At 40.6% G+C, this 25156-nt stretch overlaps 2 protein-coding genes across 2 annotated transcripts in view; one reads left to right on the top strand and one right to left on the bottom strand.

Annotated features, from left to right (window-relative positions):
* Positions 1-25156, bottom strand: part of megf6 (multiple EGF like domains 6) — a 46829-nt gene that overhangs the window by 13052 nt on the left and 8621 nt on the right. Inside the window, exons 5-18 of the mRNA XM_061681697.1 lie at positions 23239-23361; positions 20208-20330; positions 19051-19176; positions 18810-18932; positions 16796-16918; positions 15584-15721; positions 15382-15504; positions 13958-14080; positions 13380-13622; positions 13173-13301; positions 10741-10869; positions 10439-10567; positions 3148-3282; positions 2661-2795 (exon numbers count right to left, since the gene is read on the bottom strand). Coding sequence (XP_061537681.1) covers positions 2661-2795; positions 3148-3282; positions 10439-10567; positions 10741-10869; positions 13173-13301; positions 13380-13622; positions 13958-14080; positions 15382-15504; positions 15584-15721; positions 16796-16918; positions 18810-18932; positions 19051-19176; positions 20208-20330; positions 23239-23361 — 1902 coding nt within the window. The remainder of the gene's footprint in view (positions 1-2660; positions 2796-3147; positions 3283-10438; positions 10568-10740; positions 10870-13172; positions 13302-13379; positions 13623-13957; positions 14081-15381; positions 15505-15583; positions 15722-16795; positions 16919-18809; positions 18933-19050; positions 19177-20207; positions 20331-23238; positions 23362-25156) is intronic.
* Positions 5596-10184, top strand: LOC133405059 (EH domain-containing protein 2-like). Its single transcript, XM_061681698.1, has 6 exons — positions 5596-5816; positions 5902-6078; positions 6435-6532; positions 6906-7318; positions 7398-7562; positions 9627-10184. Exons 1-6 carry the CDS (start codon positions 5596-5598, stop codon positions 10182-10184), a joined length of 1632 nt encoding a protein of 543 aa, XP_061537682.1.

Raw genomic sequence — 25156 nt, 5'->3', positions numbered from 1 at the left:
TCCGGATCTTCGAGCCTATCCCAGCTATCTTCGGGCAAGAGGCAGCGTACACCCTGAACTGGTCACCAGCCAATCGCAGGGCACATACAAACAAACAACCATTCACACTCACATTCACACCTTTGGACAGAGCCTTCAATTAACCTATCGTGCATGTTTTTTGGGATGTGGGAGGACACCCGAGTACTCATTGAAAACCCACGCAGGCACGGGGAAAACATGGAAACTCCACACAGGCAAGGCCGGATTTGAACTCGGGTCTTCAGAACTGTGAGGCGCATGTGCTAACCAGTGGTATACCGTGCCAACATCACTAGCGCGTTAGTTTAAAACCATCCCACTTCCTCTCTCGAAGTTTATCGGTAGGCACAGAGGAATTGGTCCACAACTACATACTGTGTCATCACTGAAAGACTCCATCTCTGGACTAAATGAGCTCTTTAAAACGGGAGGATTATTTCCAGATCCCTGCTTGTGTAAAAAAAAAAGAGTGCTGTCAGCCCATAAAGCAGGTCCATACAGGACCACACAGTCGGGTAGCAGAGACCACAGAAATAGAACTGACAGAGAGAACACAGAATAGAACTTCCAGGTGCCATTTAACGTTGATACGCTGAAAGAAGACAACACACAACAATCTAGCACAACAGTTTAGCAACAGTCATTTTTTTCTTTTCTTTTTTTTTTCTTTACACATTCACAAATTATTTTGAATTGGATATCAAATTTGCAAAAGCAAGCAACAGTTAGGGCCAGTGTCAGCATAACGGTCTGCTTCCATTGTAAAAAAAAAAAAAAAAGTTAAGCAGTCGCAGGACCCCATAAACGCTCAGTGAAACAATGTTTCTGCCATACTAACACGTTTCTACAGTCATGTACTCTTTGCCGTGAATCTCATTATTTTATCATGTGCGTGGACTAAAATATCCCACCGAAAGGGAAGGCCATATCTTTCTATTTTGTTTCTAGGAAAGAAAATACCAAATGAGATCTGGTCCGTCTCACAGTGCAGGCCTTTTTTTCTGATTTCTCCTGAAGGGAGAGGCCCAGCAGACTGAGAAACTGAACACCTCAGCCTGAGGGGCCTCCAGAAAACAGAACCGAGACGGACTGATAGGTCTGTTTCCGCAGTGTGGTCCAATCAGAGTGACGTGTATCATTAGAATGTTATGACTAGGGACAAGAGGCTCTGCTCCAGTGGGAAATGGCTTCTTAGTGCAATATCATTCTATAATTCTTAGGGCAATATCTACTGCTGAAGTGGCACGAAGCTTTGGGCCTCATGGTACAGTTACAGTAAATTTTACAACTTAGTCAAAAGACCATTGCTTGAACAATTCTACCCAATCGTTAAGAGACTTTGACTAATAACTGAATCAAATAAAAGACGCATGATAAATCATAAAGTACAGTGGAGGATACAATACACATTCCATTATGGAATTTGTGCGGTTTGCAAATAGTTTTGCCTCTGACATGACATGGACGGACGGGATGCCTCAGTTATTCCAGTTGAGTCGTGAAATCAGAAAACTAAAACTGCAGCGTCCTCTGGTGGAATAAATTTTTTTTTACTGTTGAAACTATTATCTCCAATTTAAAACATACATTACTGTACTGTAATGTATTCGGTATTTATGCGTGTGCATATAGCATACTGAGTAACACACACACAGAGACACACAGAGACACCTGCGTGGTAAAAATAGATAGAGATAGATCGATAGATAGATAGATAGATAGATAGATAGATAGATAGATAGATAGATAGATAGATAGATAGATAGATAGATAGATAGATAGATAGATAGATAGATAGATAGATAGATAGATAGATAGATAGATAGATAGATAGGGCCCCTCAATATCTATGCTGCAAATATATAACTATTTTGTAGGGCCCTTGTCAGTCATGGCCCCCATCGACAAAAAAAAAAAAAGGAATATGAATGAGGTCAGCTGAAGATGGCTAAAATGAACATAAACGTCACTATTGATTAAGTATGATTACTTCCCCCTCCCCCCTCCCCTCCCCCCCCCACACACACACACAAAATGTTGGCTCTGTTCTTCGCATCGCTGCCCACAAGTGTCATCCGCACCTTCCGTGAATAGCAGAAAATGTAAAAAAAAATAGTAATAATAAATAAATAAAACATGCGGTGTTAGCATGTGATACTATTACGTCCTTTTCTGAACATAAAGGTGTAAAAATCAGACGAGGATGATGACAAAAGTTTTCCTCAAGACATGCATGGTCAAAATAGTCAAATAATCATCATCATCAGAGTCTGACCTACTCGATCAATCAAACCCGTTCATTTTTATAGTTACTTTACCCGTACTAAATGGAGTACATATTCACACAAGCATTCAAGTATGCAAATGTTCATCATACTAGTGGACACGTTTCAAGTACAGTATGCACATGCTCACACACGCTACAGTACTCCTCGATTATGAATTAAAACCACATGAGGGCGCTGTAAGGTAAAGAACCTGCTTCAACAATTCTCCTGTGTTTACCAAATCAAACCTTTGAATCCAAATGATCAACGCAAAAACCAAAACAGAGTTTATGCGGGATATTTACATGATCCAATGGTGACACATAATTAAGTTGCATTGAAGAGAAAATGTGATGAGGTTTATTGTCTCACCCAGCTGACATCTCTCGCCGTGAAGGCCCGCAGGACATTGTTGGCTGCACTCTCCAGTCCTGGGGTCACATGACCCTCCAGCTGGGCAGTCACATAGCTGCTCACAGCCTGCACCAAAGAAGCCCGACTCACATTCTACATTAGGACGCACAAACGTTTACGTATAAACAGGAGCGCAGTAAGCAATCACAGGAATAGCTTAAAAAAATAAAATAAAATAAAAGTCATTTCAGAGCAGTGACTCAGTAACAAGGCTTTCTTAGTCTTTCAGCTGCTAGAGTTAGCGCCGCTCTAAATGCCGTCACTATTACGAATAAAGTGGATCTTTTTGGACACCTGACAATGAAAAGGTGATAAAGAAATGCGTTGGAATTCAGGCAGTTGACCTGTGAACGTTAATCATATTGAAGCATGCCTCCTGCATAGTGTTGCTGCGGCCTCACAAAATAAATACTTTGAAAACGGTTTTCCTGTGAAGTGACAATACCTTCCTCACATCGTGAGCCGTGGTATGCAGGCTTACAGATACAGCTCCCCATCTTAGGGTCACAGCCAGTGGAATGTTCTCGAAGACAGTCACATTCCTTCGAGCAGCCAGCGCCGTGCGTCCACCTGGGACAAGCTGAGGAGTAGAAAACGAAAAACAAAAATGGAAAATGGTAGGTCGGAGGAGTTTACGTGTCATGGATCATCTCACAATGGTGTAACCCAACAAAAGAGTTGTTTTCTTGCAGAATTTGATTTTGCTCTTGGCTTGTTTTGACGGTTTCACTCCTTTTTCATGAATATGACATTGAACTGGAAATGAGAAGGCTTCATTACTGGAGCCATTTGAGGTCCCTTATTTGTTGTTGCATTTGCATACAATCTGGACATACGATTGTTTCTTTTCTTTTTTTACTTTGTGGTCCAAGGGGCAAATGACCCCACTCACACCCATAACTAACAGCTTAGCTATCTCAAAGCAGTCTTTTTTTGTTACGGAGTAAAAACACTTAGGTAGAATTTTCATGTACTCTACTGTAATTCGTTATTTATATTTCTGGCAACTTTCCCTTTTATTCCACTCCATTTCCTAAATACAATGTATAGTTTTACTCCTAAGCATCTTCCTTACTACAAAATAAAATCCCAAGAAATTGTTCGTTGACATAATGCCTGAACCGCGGGGCACAAAGCAGAAGGATAGTACACTCGTAATATACTTTAAAGTGATTATACAGTAATTAACTACAGTTTCCACTGCATCATGGGATTTTGGTTGATGTCACACAGAGCTCCCAGCATGCATTGCGCCATGAAATGTTGGCCTCTTGCGAAGCTAAGATAAATGTTTTTAATCACCTACCAGTACTACTACCTACCTGTAATAACTGTTCAAATGTGAAACTTGGCCTACTTCTTTTGCGAGCCAAAAGAGCTCTCATTTTCCTTGTGTGACTTATCAATGCCACAATGAATGAAAATGTTGATTGAAAAAAAGCATATAGTAACTCTGTTTCTAGTCTGTGACGACAACCAGAATCCCATGATCCAGTGGAAACTATATTTAATTGAAGTATAATCACTTCACAGTATTTTACTGCATGGTATGTGGTAAATAACTGCAGCATTTACCGCAATGTCTAAGTGTACCGTGATATATGTTCCCAGCATGCATTGTAACATTCATAGCTCTACAGTGTTTTATAACAACATGTGAGTATATAACAAAAGACACATACAAGAAAATATAATGCAAGAAAGAGAATGATAGTAAAAATCTATTGTGTAGAAATACAAAACACTAACAATGTGGCACCGTTGCAGAAACGCGTTGTTGTTTATGCTTCTATGCAGCCAGTTGCTGCTTTCGCAGTGTCAGCTGATTCAGATAAGGTAATCAACTAGTATTGAGCAAAAAAAAAAAAAATTATTATTGACAGCGGGTGTATGCGTACGATGTATCAAGCGATGCATGACTCCAGACTCCAAGTCAGACTACTCATCAAGTTTGCTTTTTTTTAACATTAACTTGCTGGCAACAGTGTTGCCAGTAAGTCCACGTAAAAACCCTGCAAAAAGTCTAACAGTGCAGCTTTCATCTACTTTATACAACTATTCCGGTCACACCTGTGCAATTTTAAGAATAATAAAATTAGATGGAAAAAAAGAAACCGGGGTTCAATCCCCGGCCCCGCCTGTGTGGAGTTTGCATGTTCTCCCCGTGCCTGCGTGGGTTTTCTCCGGGCACTCCGGTTTCCTCCAACATCCAAAAAACATGCATGGTAGGTTGATTGAAGACTCTAAATTGTAGGTGTGACTGTGAGTGCAAATGGTTGTTTGTTTATGTGTGCCCTGCGATTGGCTGGCAACCAGTTCAGGGTGTACCCCGCCTCCTGTCCAGAATCAGCTGGGATAGGCTCCAGCACTCCCGAGACCCTTGTGAGGATAAGAGGTACAGAAAATGGATGGATGGAAAAAAGGGAGGTCTTTTGTGTCTTCTCATTGTGCTTTACACTAAATAATGGTGTACTATTCATTTCATCACTCATTTTCAAATTACATATTTAAATTAAAACTCGGCTGCTTTTGTGCAGATAATGATTAAAAATTGTGAAAACAAAAGACATGCAAGTTTCAAGCAATGATGAATGTGCATTGAAACAGCCATAATCATTCTTCGGAATGCTATATCTGCATGCAATCTGCCAAGATTGTCCCCATGCAGCAGCAAAAACTCCACTCCACCCTTGTCCACGCTTTGTGTGAGGTGCAGCTGCAGTTTCTGGTTACACCCTCTCCACCCTCTGAATGTCACGCTGCAGGATGGAGCAGGCAGCTGTGGGAATCTGACAATATTTCTTGAGCACATTCTTCCATCATTCTGTTTAGTGCTTGCAAAGTGAGCCGCTTTCATTCTGGACCAAGAACTTCACAAGAACGAGTCTTCACAATGTCTAATCGGAGACTTAGAGGCGATCCTGAAATACTCGGTGGTGTCAACATGGTGACAGAGGAGCTGAGGAACCTTTACTACAAAAGACTGCTGCCGATAGAGAAGTACTACTCCTTCCATCACTACCATTCTCCCAGCTACGAAGATGCAGACTTCGACAACAAGCCGATGGTGCTCGTAATGGGTCAGTACTCAACAGGAAAGACGACTTTTATCAGGTAACACTCAAGATCTTGGTGCAGTTAGACAGTATTCAGCTGAATCTCTAAAAACGTACAGTACAGCGCCATCTCTGTTTTTCAGATATCTAATCGAACAAGACTTTCTGGGTAGCAGAGTGGGACCAGAGCCAACCACTGATTGCTTCACAGCCCTCATGTATGGAGAGGTGGAAGGAATCATTCCAGGGAATGCCCTCACCATGGACCGCAAAAAACCATTTCGCAACCTTGACCCTTTTGGAAATAATTTTCTGAACAGGTGATGGGGATCAAAAGAGAAAAATTATATACTTTTCACTGTGCTAACAATAAATGCTGTGGGGGTGGGGGGTGGGGGGGCGGGGCAGTAGTGTGGTTATTGCGCAAATGCTCAGAGGTGAATGATGTTCTGCAGAAAAAAAATCTAAACATTTTAACAGCCTGATTGCACTTTTTCTCAGTGGACTCTTAAACTCAGGCAATAATTTATTTATTGGCTATATTGGACTTTTTTCCCATAGAAGATCAAAGTCAACAGTTCTTTAGGAATTTTGACTTGGCCTCTGAGCATTCACATGCATTTTGCAGAAAAGTATCATTTCTAATTTTAAATGTGTATTATTATTTCCTATGCAGATTTCAGTGTGTGCAGATGCCCAATCAGGCCCTTGAGAGTATCAGTATCATCGACACGCCGGGCATCTTAACTGCAACGAGGGAAAAACTAAGCAGAGGTGAGTTAAACAACAAATTGCCATCTTCACAAGTGAATGCCTCTCACACGTCAGATCAAGTTCATATCAAAATTATAGTAAAAGCAGATGAGGCAAAGGAGGAATTTGAATGATGCAACACTTTTGAACACATTTGAATCGTGACCACAACAGATGAGAACAATTTGGGAGAGTTGGAAGGAGACGAGCAGAAAGTACCAGAGCAGCCTCTGCTTTACTTTCTTGACACATTCTTCTGTGGGTGGAACTGAAATGGCTTGCAAACGGAGAGGGCCACTGTTGCATGTTGCATGTTTCGCACTGTCCCTTGAGGTACAGAGGCAGACCTAATTACAATCCACGTTAATCAAAACCCTCTGTTCCTTCGCCGAAGGTTATGACTTCCCGGAGGTGCTGCGCTGGTTTGCCGAGCGTGTGGATCGGATCATCCTGCTGTTCGATGCCCACAAGCTTGAGTTCTCGGATGAGCTCACCCGGGCCTTTGGAGCTCTGTTTGGCTACGAGGAAAAGTTACGTGTGGTTCTGAACAAGGCAGACAGGGTGGACTCCCAGCAGCTCATGAGAGTATATGGCGCTCTCATGTGGTCACTGGGGAAAGTGTTTAGAACCCCTGAAATTTTGCGAATTTACATTGGATCCTTTTGGTCAGAGCCAAGACAGATGTGCGACCACTACCAGTTGCTAGACTTGGAGGAGGACGATCTGTTGGCTGACATAAGAAACCTCCCACACAACGCTGCTGTGAGAAAACTGAATGACTTGGTGAAGAGAGCCCGACTCGTGAGGGTAAATTATCTGACAGGGATAAGACATTGAATCATTCTCATTTGGTGTGATGTTGATATTTGCTTTGTAACTCTCTCAGGCTCATGCGCACATCATTGGCTATCTAAAGCAGGAGATGCCGACCATTTTTTGCAAAGAGACCAAGAAGCACAATCTAATCTACCAGCTCCCAGTCATTTTCACCAAGATCCAGCAGCAACACAGAGTTCCAGCAGGAGATTTCCCCGACTGCACCAAGATGCAGGTCACACTGAAGTGCTGCATTCATAGAGCTTAACTGAGGCCAGCCACTTTTGGAATGGCTGTGATCCAGAATATAATGTCCCATTCATGACTTTGACATAAGCTTAAACCTAACCCAAAGGCGGTCAGCTATGAAATGCATTTGGACTACTTGCACCCGAACAAATTTTTTTGCGTTAACGAGTGAAAGTATAATCAGCCGTAAAATGAATAACACTTGTAAAGACGCCCAATATGTGAGCTAAACAAGGTTGCAAGGTACAACTTCAATGTATGATTCATCTCAAATCAAAACCAAATACTTCCCATTTCATTGATAAAGGTATTGTTAATAGCCATATTTTACATTATTATAGTTTTTTTGTGATAAGTTCAGATGATGAAATCCCCAATTTGCAGGATATGATCCTAAGGTACAGTATGTTAATATTAAAACCAGTCCTGTATAACATAATGTAGGCTTCTCAATAAGGGAGCATTTTGGGAAAATTTTGGGCATGTTGGGAAAGTTCATTTTCTTCGCAAACTAGTTTAAAGTTCAATTCACCGTTCCAAAAACTAACTAATTCAGTTCATAGTTCATAATTGAAAATTTTGAACTAAGTTCACCATGCCAAAACTGAACTAGCTCATAGTTCTTTTTTTTTTTTTCCCCAAATACGTTGCTACAGGCTATTATCCGCAAAATACTAGCATTTCATTTTCCCCATTGCTGCCACCCATTTAGTCCACACTAAAAGCCAGCTGTAGCTCTCACCCAACAATCACAAAAATATGTGGAAAAGTTGATTGAATTGTCGTTTTTTAAGTTGAGGAATTAAAACAACAAATGTGGGGGGGGGAAAAAAACCAAAAAAAACCTGCAACAGTATGACAGGAACGATGGTGAAAGGACATTAATAACTGCATTTCTCGTAGATCTGGCAGACTATACAGTGGCTCCCTCGTCACTTCGCGCTTCACGTTTTGCGGCTTCGGTGCTTCGTGGGTTTTTCAAAAAATATTCATTACAAAAAATAAATAAATAAATACAGCCATATCTGGAGCCATATTGCGGAAAGACGCGTTGTTTCATGTTGATGCGAGGCTTTGTACATGCCTGTACATGCCTGTACTGTACGGGCACTCATACAAGGCGCGTGATTGGTTCCCTGGCGCGACATCGACCAATGAGAGCACGAGTGGATTTATCCCGTGAGCTGATTGGCTGCGCATCATCGCAGCCTCACCCAGCATCTTCCCTTGTTGTGTCTCGCCAGTTTCGTCCGCGCTGTTGTGTTCGCAATAACTTTTTTTTTGTTTCAGCGATAATTTTTTTGGATTAGTTAAGCAAGCCCTTACAATGCCGCCTAAGCGCTGTGCCCCTGCGAAAGCTTCCTCCGGGGCGCCCAAGAGGAAGAAGAAGACGACGACATCATCGAAAAAGTGAAACGTTTAGATATGATCAAAGAGGGCAGAAGTTATGCATCTGTGGAGGGGTAAATCCTACTATGCGGTTTTTCACCTTTCGCGGGGGGGTTCTGGTCCCCATTAACATTGAAAAACGAGCATTAACAAAATATTGTATCTATTCTTATAATAAAAACAAAATAGATTCCATATTATGACAGTGTGATGGTACTGTGTTTTATCAAAAGCATTCTGATGCAAATATTAGTTTTCCTACTAATCAGTTTTTACAGTGATGTACCAAAAAACACATTCACTCCCATTTACGCAATGTCACTGAAAGTAGCTCACACACTCGCGAAGATGCGAATGGCGGCTGCGGACTGGGTTGCCAAATACGGCATTTATCCCCGACATATGAAGGTTCGTATTTAATGTGTTCAGCCAGGTTTGACCTGGAAGTCCTTAACAAAACCTGCCACTCTTGAATGAAAATCAACTTTCATTCAAAAACCATTCTCCAGAGGCCAGAAAAAGTGCATTCTCACTAACAGAAATGAACAAAATTCAGTTCCTGTTCGCCCAAAATATGAACTCATTGAGGTACAACACTGGGGACTAGTCTAAGTTTCCCAAACATGATCTGACTCAACATTTCCAACTTTACTTTTTTCAGGAGCAACTTCTGAGTCAAAACTTCTCCAAGTTGAAGAAACTGAAACCAAGTCTGATGGCTTCCCTAGACAAACTCCTGAACACTGAGATCGCTAACCTGGTGCCGCTGCTTCAACAACAAGAACTTATACATAAATCCCTCCCCGGGGTGCTAGATGATGAGTTCCTAGGAACGTTCAGGCGTGAGAATTACAAGAGACATCCCTTCAAGGAGGTCAAAGATGGTGACGACAGCGAACAAGGTTCCACTGAGTGGATAGTGGAGAGACACAAGCCGAAGTACGATGAGATCTTTTACAACCTCAGCCCACATGAGGGCAAACTTAGTGGAGCCAAAGTCAAACAATGGATGACGACAACACTTCTGCCGAATTCTGTGCTCGCCCACATCTGGAGGCTGTCAGACATCGATGCCGATGGTATGTTGGACAATGAGGAGTTTGCTTTGGCTGTCCATCTAATTGAAGGAAAACTGGAGGGCCATTGGCTCCCGCGTGAGCTGCCCTCTCACTTGCTACCTCCTTCCAAACGACTAAGTATAACTGCTGAAGGGATCTAAACAAGACATGCAGCATGGAGCAGTGAATATGTACATTATTTGTATAGAGTAGAAAAACAAACACGAACATTGAGCAACACATCCAGAATCCTCAATGCATTTTACTATACGTGACTATTACTATAGTTGTAATGGTTTTGTATTAATGCTGTAATTAAAAGATGACTTTAATAGCATTGTAATATTTGATTGCTTCCTGTGAGCATCATCAACACCTTTAAAAGGTCGGCACATAAAATCAAGTTGGTACTCACGCAGATGGCAGTGTCGACCATATAACCCTGGAGAACACAGGCAAGCTCCATATAGCCGATGGCAATGTCCATTGTTGGGACAGTTGCACTTTCTCATGCAGTGAGTTCCAAAATAGCCCCTTGGACAACCTGCCAACATGAACGAGAATTAAAAAAAAATTTAAAAAAACACTGCAATAATCGAGGGCCAACATTTGAATGAGATTACAGTGTAACTGAATTTTATGTTTGGAGCATACTGAAGGAAAATCTTTTGCTTTTTTTCTTTTTTTTTGGGTGTGAATTTGTGTACAAATACAAACCAGTCTCGCAGAGTAGACCTTGTACCCCCGGGGGGCACAAACACCTCCCAGTCACAGGGTCACATGTGCCTCCATTCTTACATCGGCACAGACTGTTGCAAGTCGGCCCATAAGTGCCCTGAGGACAAGCTGGAGAATAATGGGGGTCTTGAGAAAAGTACATTGAGAACATTGAGTAAAGACACTGCTAAATGAAACACTGGCGTATACTGCATATAAGATAGGCAAATGAGTGAAACAATGAACAATTCAACAACTATCAATTGAGCAATATACTGTACATTTTAGTTCAATTAGCCATGGCTTTTATAGTTTTATGTACCTATGCCAAGCACAAAGGCGGCATTGTTTTCAGTGTTTTGGTTGCTGTTGGTTTGTCGATTAGTTTGCTAGAATGATTATGCAAAAACTACATGAGCCATTTCAACAGGTAGATAAAAAAAAACAAAAACATTAAAACAAAAATTTAGCATCTGGATAAAGGTGCGGATTAGGGCTGTGAAAAGAAATCGACTAACTCGACTAAGTCGACCACAAAAATTGGTCGATGCAAAAATTTCGGCCTCAAGGCAATTAAAAGTGTTAATAAAAGCCTTCTTGCGCCACCCGGAACCATTTGGCCATTGTCCATGTTTACCGCACGGACATTTGTTGCAGACGGTCGCACTGTTGGGCCAGTGGGAAAAAAACAACAAAGGAGAATCTGTAAGTGATTTTTAAGACACTATTAAATGTGGAATGTAAATATAACATGATGTATTATGAGGTAGTGTTTTGCTTTTTTTTTTAATTTTTCTTTATGATAATTGCCAGCATGCTAATGCTAATCCCAAATGCTAACCGTTTAGCAAAGGCTAATTTTGTTGTTTATAATATATACTCAGTACCAACAAATGCAGTTTAAGGATAGAAGTCCAGCCCTCATAAATGAGAATAAAATGTGTGTTAGTAGTAAAAGAAAAGAAAAGAGAAAACAAATATGAAAAGATTTATACTCGAGTACTTGATGAAATATCTTTAGCATAATCAATTCTAAAGATATGATTGTGACAGCCCTTGCGCAGATACAGGAATTTATTTTATTTTGTTCACCGTTTTATAGCAAAAACATAAAAATGTCCTCTCAGCAGATTCACTTCTTATGGCTTCCATCACTCACAGAAAACTGGCTCTTGCTCCACTTTGGCAGCAGATCCGTGACTTCTTGTAAACTGAGAAGTAGCGCATGGGCCAAGGAAAGATCCATTCAATATTGTTGACAGTCAAAGAAGAAGAAGCAAATGCATTAACATGGCCAATCACTAGATCTTCAAGGCTGCTATTCATGGTATCCAGGAATAGCAGCGGCACCACACCGCCTGTCCATCTTGAAATTCTTTTGTATCCACATCTCTGTCAGTGTATATTCTGTATAAAATGTGACATTCTCATGGGCTTACTCCATGAGTTTCCAGTCATGAGTACCAGCGTGACTCAGGTTCAGATCAGGGACAGCCATTGACCACAGGAGTGCGTGGCAAGAGTGCACCTTTGCTTTAAAATTCAGCAATGGACATCCTTGGCCTTGGTAAGGTAGCACACATATTGATTCCCCTGATGCTTTTATTTATTTTTTTGGTTTTGTTCAACAGTCCATAAACGACCCTCCAACCTACACAGAAGAGCCGACAGATTTTGATATATGACCCTGGATCGATGGACTCAGTAGGCCATCTCGCTCTAAAACTGGACCACACTTCTATCGGTAGCACAAATAGAACTAACAGATGGATTATCCCAAGAGATGGGAAAGACCCCTAGTTTTGTGTGTGTGTGTGTGTGTGTGTGTGCTCGTCTGCGTACGTGTACATATTCATGGCCAAAAATAACTAGTTAAAGGATAAAGTATAGTAATTCTGGCCTTCCTGTGTGTGTGAACTCCCCAAACAGTCTCTCAATCAAAAAAAGTGAACGCTGTCAGTCAAATTTTATTGCTAACACAACCTTTAACCATAATGACATTCTGTAGAGCGGCAATCCTAGTTTGGATCAGAACCTAGCTGTACACGATTGTGGCTTTGTGAATGTAAATTATGCCAGTCATTCGTTTTTTACTGAGAAATTGTTTTGAAAATAAAATGTTTCACAATGATTTAAATCATCATTTTGACATTTGATGGGTTCTTTGTGAGCCCATGCCCTAACCTTTACAAAGTTTACTGGAAATCAATTTAGTAGTAAACAAACAAACATACAAACAGGGAGAAAAAGGTCCTTGGTGGAATATAGTTCACCATTTTTTACCTCATCATTTAAAACCTCTAAAGCGATTCATGAAAACTTCACTTTAAAGCATTTTCGCAACTAAAGAGTGTAGTGCCAATGTTCTGTGTTGCAAAAAGTAGATGTGAGAGGCACTCCACGTATTGAATATAATAATCTGTTGAACTTACTCTCATTGCAGATAAGGCCAGCCCATCCAGGTGAACATTCACAGCGGTCTTTATTTTCACCACAGTTTCCATTTACACAGTCTTCACATCGCCAACTGCAGTCTTCCCCAAAAGAGTTATCCAGACACACTGACAAGAATGAAAAAAAAAGTGTTTGTATTGTCAGAGAACTTAAACAGCCATAGTTGATCGTGGCTTTTGTTGTACCAATTTGGTTATCCAATCTAAATTCTCCATGATGTTTTTTGAGGCTCTCAAACTCTTCGTCAAAGTCACCAGCATCATCATCATCATCATCACTGCCATAGCGCGAATGCAAAGCTGCTGTGTAATGGAGGAGCTGGGGAACGTTGCGGAAGAAAAGCTGTGGTAACTTGTAGACTTCCAGCTGCTCTTCATCTTCTTCCTCTTCCTCCTCGTCATCTTCCTCCAACTCTCTACCATACAAAGCTAACAAAGGCGACACAAAATGACCACATTACCAATCTAATATAAGCTGTGATTAAATATTCTATTTACATCTTTTTTATGACTGACTACAGTTTAATATGGATGAAATCGTTGGGTTCATACTTTTACAGTCATAATTTGACATTGTCTCTATTGTTATTTTAAAGGAAGTCCAGTCCAGAGTCCAATTTCCGGTAGGTCTAAACAAACTTTGGGCCCTTCCTGTGTAAATAGGAGAAAGTTGGGCTACATATACTCTACAACTAGTAATCAAGCAATTCATGGAAACTGTCTTTTTTCTTTCTTTTTTTAAGTATTAGGTCAAGGTTACTGACAGATGCAGGTGTGCTGATCTTGATCCAAACGGAAACCATTTCGGCAAAAACACTCATATGTTCCCAGGGTGTTGACACAGTCATGGTCGCAGCCTGAAGTCTCTGCCAGACACTCATTGATGTCTGGGGGGGGACAAGAGAGAGGTTGCACATAACTTGTTATCATGGAACCAGAACCTAATAGCAGAAAATGCAAAAGTCTCAGCAAACAACTCAAATATCCATCCATCCATACATTATCTAGCACTTATCAGAGGTCGGGTCACGGGGGCAGTAGCATTAGCAGGGAAGCCCAGACTTCCCTCTCCCCAGCCACTTCATCCAGCTCTTCCGGGGTAGCTTCTGTAGCCGGGGAACGGACCGCCAAGGTCCCTGCCTTCGGCCACCGCCCAGCTCACACTGCACCTGACCGACCCCTATGGACCCTCCCACAGGTGGTGAGCCCATGGGAAGGGGGCCCGGCCGGGCCCCATGGGTGCAGACTCAGCCAACATGATTCCATCAATGTACTCATCATAGGGGGTCTTTTAGTTGTGCTTTGTCTGGTCCTTCACCTAGGACCTGGGTGACCCTGCCAGGGGCATAAAACCCCAGATAACTTAGCTCCTAGGATCACTGGGACACACAAACTCCTCCACCACAATAAGGTGACGGCACAAGGAGGGGAACAACTCAAGTAAACTAATAAAACAGGGGTTTGACTGTAACCCTTACTTCCCCTTGAATCTAAAATATTCATCTTAAGATATATTGGGTGTTGTATCGAGTTTGACAGAGATGCACAAAAGAGGGTCCATAAAGCTGTCAATAAATGAGTTGGGTGTGAAAGAAGGCGACTGGAATCTGACCTCAACCCAATCAAAAACTCTTGAATCTTCCTCTGGATGGATGGATACAAATTTCCACAGATATATACAAACATCTCTTTGAAAGTCTTCCCAAAACAGTTTACGTTGCCATGTCTGAAAGGGGAGACCAAGTCCATGTTTTCGCCTACTTCCTGTACATACAATGGCTAGGTAGCTCAATAAAGCTGAGACGGCGCTGTTTGTTTTTTGTTGTTTTACTTCCATTCATCCATTTTCTTTACCGCTTATCCTAACTAGGGTCGCGGGCTGTTGGAGCCTATCCCATCTGTCTTCGGGCGGGAGGCGGGCTACACACTGAACCGGTCGCCAGCCAATCACAGGGCGCATACTTCCAAATAATATAATGATTGGGATCTTGCCTTGTACTCTTGATTGCACAAAGGCCTTTGTACAATGATTTACTTCTTAGCAACCAACATTTTGTTATTTCTCACTGGCTCTGGAATAGGTTCTGTTACTTGAATGTGTTTTGGGATTTGCGTGCAGCATCACAGTGCCACAAAACAAAAAGCATAACAAAGCTTCGATAATCCGCCAACAATTCAGAATTCTTACCGTCGCAGCTGCAGCCATCTGGGTTTTGTGTGTGGCCGGCTCTACAGCTGCATTCGTACCCGCCTGGATAGTTTCTACAGAAGTGACTGCAGCAGGATTCCCCATTGACACACTCATCACTGTCTGAAGCAGGTACACAGTAGTACATTGTAAGTTTCAGCATACAGTACAGACGGTAGACAAGGCTAAAAGGAGTTCTTACCTACACAGGTCTTCCTGTCCTGGTCTAGCTGGTAGCCATGATGGCAGGAGCAAAGGGGCCCGTTGGTGGTGTGCTCACACTGATGAGAGCAGCCGCCATTATTCTTCTCACAGCTGTTAACAATCTCCATCTCAATGCCTGGAGTGTGTATGACAACAGAAAAGACAGGCAGGGCCGGGAATTGAACCCCGGTCCTCAGAACTGTGAGGCAGATGACCTAAAATTAATATACACCCCAAATTCCTTTATATTTTTCAATGCCACCCTTTGTACCTCTCCAAATATTTTTTTTTAAAAGAATATCGATAAATAATTCTTTTAGAAGGTGGCTTAGCGACTATTAACATGACTACAAAACACTTTCACTTGCATTAAATATTCATCTCCAACCCAACACCATAACATTTTATTTTGGGGGTCGTTGATAAACACCTTCAGGCTTTAAGAAACAGCATAAGAAGATAATTGTATTTCCAACACTGTTTGCTACTTGCTTGCTTTACAGATTCTACTACGATGGAAAGAAAAAAACCCACCCAAAGCTTCATACTGGATGTGTGATGTGCCGCATTTCATACAATTTGAAACAATTTGAGGGTGTCAGAGAATAATTTCTTTGTCATTTGGGATCCCATTTTGAATGATCTGAAATCACTCACGATACTACCCAATATGACATAATTATTACAGCCAATGTCTTTTTTATTTTTATTTTTTTGGGGGGACTGAGAACTAGACGACACTCTGCTACGCTGCTACATTTCCCTGTGTCACTTTTGCACTAAGAATCGTGCTCTACATTGAAGAGTATTTGGTTCTACTTGTTGTTGCTTTTTGCTCTTTTTATTTACCTTTTTTTTTTTCAAAAAAAAAAAAAAAATGTATACTTTTTTACCTGTGTCTGTGCTCCAAGTTCGGGTGGGTGGTTGGGATAAAAGTGGGGGAAAGGAAACACGTGATGTTTCTGTGTCTATGTGTGCCTTTTGACTTGAAAAAATCATTAAAAAAGAAATTAAAGACACAACATTTTCGGCAAATGAGGAAAAATGAGTTTCTTTTTTAATCCAAGTAAAGGATTCATGCACCGCATACGGAATTTACTTCACCATTCAGAATGTGTGTTAAATGAAATGTCCACTGGTGGAATAATGGATCAGTTCTGTTTCCGCAATAATGGGTCTCTAGTGGAGAAAACACGTTATCTTTACTCACGGTAGCACCGTTTTCCATCTGCACCGAGGTCAAAGCCCGGATGACACACACAACGAAAGGAGCCCAGCGTGTTGACGCATCCATGAGAGCACTTGTCATGGCCTGAATTGCACTCGTCAATGTCTGTTGAAGACAGGACATGCACAGAAGTGCTTGGTTGGTTATTTTAAACACACAGGAACGTGACACAAATGACAGAAAAACAACACTCACACGAGAATGTAAGTTCCTTTACATCTTGAATTATTTATCAGTGTCATGGACACAAGAATGTATTGATAGCTCAGACTGGGATTCATGGTCATGTGCATTTTAGCTGCATGATAATATCTATTCTTGGAAGGAGTGGAATAAACTGTTGGCTCTGTTGAATTAATTTGACTATGGATGGAACATTTCCACTTATATACAGTACACAGGCATATATAACACTATTAAGAGTTAAGTAAAGGCAGATAGAGCAAATATTTTATTTGTTTGGAAGAGGATTTTGTAGCAAGAGCTAGAGATTGAATCAGGGATGTGTGGTCAGGGGAGGCATATACAGTATAAACTAATAATCTCTTGTCTGTGCTTTATATTGATTTTCTTTTTTAATCAAATAATTTTCATGACTTCGATTCATCCATTTTCCGTACCACGTATCCTCATTAGGGTTGTGGGGTCCATGACTTCATTAAAATTGCTGAATGAGCGTATTTTCTGTTCAAACACATGGGCAAGACGAGAACTGCGACAGCGAGCAGCCAGCCTCACCTCAGATTGTGCAATTCCTCACAAAAAGCAGAAATACCACACAATAGCAGCACCACATCCTGGTAAAAATTACTGTACAACAACAGAGGAGGCTATTGGCATGTGCCGATCGCACAAAACCGGAGCTAAAGTGTGAGGTGAGGCAGAAAGGATTCTGCCTCCAAACTGGTAGGCAGCCTCCTTTAGAGTGGCTGTCGCAGCCACACTGAAGGGGGCGTACGTGAACACACAGGTCACATTTGTGCCGTTCGTCTTCAATGCATTAAAACATTTTTAAAATTATTTACTGGCAATTAGTGCTTGGACTCAAACCCTAACACCCCATTCACTATTCATATTGACAGCAACAAATGACAAGTGAATCACAATTTAATTGTTACTCCTTGTACTAGTCCAAAATATCATCCATCCATTCTCAATATCGATTATCCTGTTTAAGGTTACGGGGTGCTGGAGCCTATCCCATCTGACTTCAGGCGAAAGACGGACTACATCCTGAACACCAGCCAGTCAGTCGCAGGGCACATATTGAGACGATATTCATTCACACTCACGTTCACACCATCACGAGTGGTAACTAAACCCACGCTGCCTGCACCGGTTAGGCAAATGTACCACTAGATTATCAGTGACGCTAGTCCAAAATAATAATCCAACAAATGAAATGTACAATTTGATTATTTGAAAACGATCTACTGAACTGGTAAGAGAGTACGCTGGTATGTTTGACTGATGCATTTTAGCTGCCACGTCTCCATACAGAAAAGTTTTTCTTTTTAGTTTAAAATGGCTTACTTTAACCAGGATCCCTCACCATACTCTGGCCGCAGGTAGAATCTGAGTCTGTTTTGCGCTTGTCTGTCATATAAATCTTCGCGGAACGGGCCAAGCTGTTGCCTTTCCAGCTAGCCTGCTGCTACTTAGTCTGCTGGCTACCTAGCCGCTCTGGCTTCACACTGTGTTGGATCAACTTTCTCCCACTCAATCTGCCGTCATGCCGCAGTTGGCTTCTCCAGCGATAGCTCTTTTCCTATTTTATTTTGTATTATTCTTATTCTTGTTTTGATTCGAATACAAAAATTCTGATTGGGGATTTGTTTATTCATTGGAATTTCTGGGTCAATCCGGATCACCACTGATTTGTTTGTAGCTCTACTGGCAATAATTTTTATTTAGACGAAGAGACTTTTCAAGCTCAAAGAAGAAAAGGGTGGGTGGGTGGGTATATGGATGGATGGATGGATGGTTGATTCCTCACCTTCACAGCTCTTGCCACCTTCAGCCAGAGTAAAACCAGGTCGGCAGCTGCAGTGGACACGGCCATCCACAGACTCACACAGCTGTGTGCAGCCTCCATTCCTCTCCTCACAGGGGTCCCTCACTGCCACACAAAAACACAGAGAATGTGACCCAGACATGCACATACTATCATGAGTATCTTGTTGATTTACAGACTGTTTTTTCAAGGTCCTGTAGGGGAAATTAGGATTGTGGCTTACGTTCACAGTGTCTCCCATCTGTCTTGAGCTTGTAGTTCTTTCGACACTCACATTTGTAGTGATTGTTCCCCATGTCTAGACACTTGTGCTCACAACCACCATTCAACACCAAGCAAGAGTTTACCGCTTCAATGCAAAAGAGACACATGCATAGATTAGAAATAGCAAAAAATGTAAATTAGATTTTTGTTAAATTCGGACTACCCGCAATTTCTGGAGACATGTCATTATAAATAATATTTGTGGTGCCCTTGAGCTAGCCACCAGCCCACATTTCAAGTGGTGTAGCACTGATTGCAGGCCTCTATCACTCTGAAACTCTTCTTGCATGCTTGCATGTGTGTGAGCTGGTTCTCAACGTGATGTGCAAGACAAAATATACATCAGAGTGTGAGGTGAATTTTGCCTTTAATGATCGAGTGTAATACATGAAATGAAAATAGTATGTAAGCCAGGTACTGCTGGCAGTCCCAAAGCTAATATTTCCAACCAATTACTGTGTACCAAATATGAAATATCACCTCTGTGCCTCAGTTTTTATCAGAAAATAATTTAACACTGATGACTTTCACAGGTACAAACCTTAGACTCTCTGATATTTAAGATACAGATACAAAATACAGGCACAAACTTGTTGGGACCCTTCTGTCAAAGAAAGAAGTATTAATAAATTAGTATATGAAAATCATCTGCGGCCACCTCTGACCACCACTTCGCACTACGACTGCGTTCATTATTTACCTACAAACATCGCCAAATGTAATTGAACGTCACATATAAAGTATATCACATGAACACACAAAGATTATGCAATACTTTTTCACATGGGTGGACTAAAATATCTGTCAACACGTGCAGTCTTATTGAGAGTTACAGAAATTGGTAGATTGTCATGATTGCCTCAAAAAGTTGTGGAACAAAATATTAGGGGTCCCGTTATTTTCGTCCAGCTCATTTCGTGAGTTTTGTTGCTTGTTTGTTTGTTTTTTAGTTTAGTGGCATTCGTGTCTTTTTCTTTCTTTAACTTAAGTGTGCGGAACTGTGTTTGTGTCATATTTTGTGTAGTACTTCTCATACTTTCAACAATACTTGAAATGTATGCGCTAATGTGGTAACCCGAGTTCATCAGGAAAAAGGTTCAATTTCTAACTGCTTACCAATACAAGTCCGACCATCAGTATGCATGCGGAATCCTTCCCCGCACTCACAATGGTAGGAGCCTAGTGTGTTGACGCACATCTGCTGGCATCCTCCATTGAGCTCCGCACATTCATTGACATCTGAACACACACACAAATGTACAACAATATTATTAATAACCAGTATAACTTCTTCAACTTTTTAGTTGAGTAGATTTGCTTCTGACTTTGTCACAAACTTGTCAGAAGTGGAAACCCCATTTTTAGAGATGTTTAACATTAAAATTGAGGCCTGATTTTAGTAAAGATTATGCTGTAACAAGTTTGTGTGCAGGAGACACGTCTGCAGTAGTGAGTTAAGACTCATGCTCCTTGAAGATGAATGTCAGATAGTAAAACAACACTGCAACCGGGCCTTCGTTTGCATCTGGAAAACATGTCAGGCATCCCCAGGTTGTTTTCTTATCGCTTACAGAGAGGATGACAGATTATACCCTATGTGTATATGGAGAGCAAGACATAGTTACCATTTTTTTGATTGAGCAGGTTGGACACTGGAACCACGTGGTTCTGCTCACAAAATTGTACCATCACTAATAACTAACATTACATAAGTTTCTCAGAAGTCAAAGCAGCGCTGTATATACGTGCGTGCGTGCGTGTGGTTCAGACCTATGGGAACGTTTTTGTTGTTGTTGTTTTTTTCTTATAATCCCAAGATTATTTTCATTAGATTCTGTACAATAATGAAAGCAAAGCGGAGTTAGGTGTGTCAAAGTTGAGGCCATTCTTAAGTGAAAGTTGTTGCTTCCCAATCTTTTTAGACTGTCTAAATGATATAAAGAATAATCCTTACACTGCTTAAACGGCTTCTTATGGAATCACATATTCATGAACTGTTACATTATTCTGAGCTGTTTTGTACATTCACACTTTGGCACAAATTTAACAATTGGCCTACAGAGGAAGGTTGACTAAATGAATAGACGTATCAGTCTCCTCCAGTGAGAGAATAAATGAGAGACAAAGTCTAGCTTCTTTTCAGCAGATGTTAAGGGAAGGTCCATGGGGCAGTTGGAGTGGTGTCAGAAGTGTCAAAGGTTGAGGGGGCAGAATGCCTGACCGGGGATCCTGCGGTGTAGTTTGGCTCTAAACTGCCGAGCATGCATCTACTGTAAGAAAAAAAAGAGAAGCAACAGGTGGTCTGTTGACTGAGGATGGAAGGCAAATAAGCAATAACATAACATCGACCAATAAACACATCTTATTTCCAATTAATTTATATAAAGACAATAAGCAGCAGTGTACAAAGACTTGGCTTCAATCATCTCTTAGGTTCCAGGAGGCAATGATAACTTCCTAACTCCACAACAAAAATCCGAGGTAGTAGTAAAATTTCACCTCTTCTTTGATAATAAGCTCTCCACATATATATCACACACACACACACAAAAAAACAATGAAAGAAGAACTTCATCCCAGGTGAGGCTTCTTCTGCTTGTCTTTTCTACTCGTTCATTGGCTGTGATGATTTAAATTATTATTAACTGACAATATCCTGTCCTAAAAGGTTAAAGGCCAGGGGTACTTCTTCACACCCGAAACGCTGTGGAACATATGGGCCTCACTCTGCATTTTTTTTTTTTTTTTCTTTTTTTTTGCCAGACTAAGAAAGCCAACTGTTTAGTTGACAGTTTCAAGAGCATGTGTAGTCTGTGTTTTTTGTTCAGCGTTTTACGGCCTGGAGTCCAGACCGTAAAACGTTAAACACCATCTGCAGCAGGTCAATCAAAGCTAAAGTACTGTACTGTCATTAATATGAACAATTCGGACCCATAATTCATTCAACACAACAACCATCTTTGTTAGTTTCTGTTGAGCATGTTTGTGTAGAAATGTTGGTCATTGGTCAAATTATCAACTCACAGATAAATTCAAAGATGGTCACCCTACGTTTAAAAGCTGTGGAAATTTGAACAAAAGACATCTGTATGCACATGTGTAGTTCAAGAACGGGGATGACTGATTGTACAAATGATAAAGTGTAGTAATGCCCATTGACAGATTGTTGGCAGTAATACAATAAAACCATAATGTTAGCGCAAATAAGAAACAATGCACATTTTAGTGCACGGAATAAAGGTGCAGCTTCAATAGGGCAGCAAATACGAAACAATACACATCTTGGTGCACTAAACAAAGGTGCAGCTTTAATAGGGCAGGAAACGCATTCAACATGTGAGTAGTCGCCTCGATTTCGTACGGTACAGTAAAGTGTTGGTGTAAACGATACAAAAATGACTTCAAGTGCAACATTAGGTAAGGAAAGGGGCTGCTATTGGCAAGAAAGCAAAACAGTAAACATTAGGGTTGGTAACAATAACTATTACAGGATTCAAAATATTGTGTTAAAGACGAACTACGTACAGACATTTTGACCTTATCCAATACGTCATGATGTCTATTGCAGTAAATAGTGGTTGTCTATTTCCCCATCCATAGAAAGAAGGAAGAACATGCAAAAATCGACACAGAAAGTGTTCGAATTTCAAAGGTGGACCATATCTAAATATGCTGTACCTACTGTAGAAGAAAGGTTTCTGTCCAACACCTGGATTGCTAAGAACATCAGAAACCATCCATCCATTCATTTCTATACAGCTTGTTCTCATTAAGGTCATGGGTAAGCTCGAGTGAGGTGGGGTACACCCTGAATCACCAGCCAATCGCAGTGCCAATACTGTATGAACAAACAAGTATTTAGACTCAAATGTACACCTATGGACAATTTAGAGTCGTCAATTAACCTACCAAGTGTGTTTTTCAATTGTGGGAGGAGGCCAATATACCAAACCATGTAAACTGCACATAGGATGCAATTAAAACGTAGGATCTTTTGACTGTGAGGCAGATACGCGAACCACTAGGCCTTCATTAATAAAATAACAATTTGTTCATCAATTACCATACAATAGAGGGATGCTCAGCTGAGCAGACATTAATATAAAATGTTTTTCTACACACTAGTTGTATCAAATGTTATTCTTACCATGACAAGATTTGCCATCTGGCCCCAGCTCACTGCCCTGAGGACACTTGCAGTAGTAGCTGCCAAAGGTATTGCAACAGTATTCGTCACAGCCTCCTTTGTCCACCTCACATTCATTTATATCTGAAAGAAAGAAAAATAAATTGTGAAAACTGTTTCTGCGTTCAATGCATGTGACATTGTGTGATCATTTATTAATGTTTGCTCAGGAAAAACACTATTGCTTACCTTTTTACAAAAGATTTTAGAGTTAAATGTGAATTGAGAAATGTTGGTTAAAAAAATGAAAAGCAACCAATACAAACAAAGTAGCATTAGATTGTAATAAACAATAATGAAATCCTTAACAACAAGACAATGAACTCAACTTGAATCATATTCAATAGGGATAGTAAGAAGTCATAAAAACATTTAGTCGTACCCCCAACAATTTCAGACTAATGTTGAATTCAATGTTATCATAAAACAAGAAAAAAAAACAGTGCTGATCTTACAGCACATACAAAAGAAGTACTCCATAGGTCAATAAATAGTCCAAGAACAACAACAAAGTGGCTCATAGGTTACCCAGTCAGTATTTGGATTTTGTTTGTTGTCTATTTGGTTAAATTTCATTTGTGCACTTATCCCATAAATGAACACCTTTTGATATAATGCAGTGGAGTTGAGCATTTATTCTTACCAGTGTTTTAAAATATAAAAAAAAAAAAAAAAATGTGGAAACTTGCATATGGGAAAAAAAAAATTGACATACAGTAGTGTTTTCTTTAGGTGGGGAAAAAAAGGTTTTGCGTCAAGTACAAATCTGTAATGGAAAGGAATCTCTCAAATATTTGCAACATTTACAATTTGTGTACTTGTTCTTGAAGGCTACCTGGTGCCATGTTGGTGACCCATGCAGTAGTCTCTATAATAAGGACAAATAGCCAAACAACTAAAATATCTATAACAGCAGCAGTTAAAAGAAAACAGAACCGAAATGCATTTCCAACAGTGGCTTATCGAGGTATTTTATTTTTAGAGCGAGAGAGCAAGAGAGAGAAGATTCTTCATTTTGCAGACTTTTCACAAAGGCTATACAGAAGAGGAATTCTGTGAGACCTCAGACACAAAGGATGGGTCGCCTTTTTAAGAAATCAACCAGGCCACACCCACTCTTTGTTTCTGAAAGCAGACAGGGACATCTAGGAAGAGCCTTTTAAAAATATATATTAATTAGAAAGGCCATTCAACATCAGGCATACTTGTATCTTTTCAAAATGTGTTTACTTGGTCTGGTGGGTTTAGAGGCTGTACCACGCTTTCACCAATGAGGAGCTAAGAAACTCTTTGTTGGAACAGGTAAAATGTCCATTGAATTAACAAACAGCTATTCACTGCTCTCTAACACAGGGTGATTTAACCCAAGGAGCCTGAACTTAGATCGCATTGCTCCTCAGAGCCCTCATGAGCTTTTCATGGAAGCCGAATGTTATTTGTTAACATTGTCAAGGAAGCAAGCATGGATACATTTATAGTGTAGTGCCACAGTCAATGCCTTTTAGAATTCAAATACAATTTTGCTGATGGGAGACAAAGTAAGTCTTAGGGGAAGAAAAAAAAAATACTTAATTTCATAAGTGTGGTCATTTGAAAGACCAAAAACTGATTGTGCATTGAAGCAGTCGTAGTAGAAGAACAACAAAACGATTGGAATAATACCCACAATTATAGAGGCTAAAAGAATCCAGCGTAGTGTGATAAAACGGATTTATGGAATGCAAATACTTTCTTTGGGTGCAGACCAAGTTAAATGAAAACAAAACTTTGGAATGTCACTATGATATGCAGATAAATGGTGGTACATTAAATTGCAGCGTATGATCATGATGCTCAAAAAACACTATTCTCAAAACATTAGGCTAGGGGTATGAATGCA

This window comes from Phycodurus eques, chromosome 7 (assembly GCF_024500275.1).
Source record: "Phycodurus eques isolate BA_2022a chromosome 7, UOR_Pequ_1.1, whole genome shotgun sequence".
Taxonomy (NCBI): Eukaryota; Metazoa; Chordata; class Actinopteri; order Syngnathiformes; family Syngnathidae; genus Phycodurus; species Phycodurus eques.
This window is presented reverse-complemented; position numbering and strand designations above follow the sequence as displayed.

What these genes read in the sequence shown, in the direction of transcription:
- LOC133405059 (XM_061681698.1), top strand. Translation starts at nt 5,596, where the DNA reads ATGTCTAATCGGAGACTTAGAGGCGATCCTGAAATACTCGGTGGTGTC. An exon ending in GGAAAGACGACTTTTATCAG is followed by an intron (nt 5,817 to 5,901) that starts GTAACACTCAAG and finishes TCTGTTTTTCAG; the next exon opens with ATATCTAATCGAACAAGACT. An exon ending in AGAGAGCCCGACTCGTGAGG is followed by an intron (nt 7,319 to 7,397) that starts GTAAATTATCTG and finishes TAACTCTCTCAG; the next exon opens with GCTCATGCGCACATCATTGG.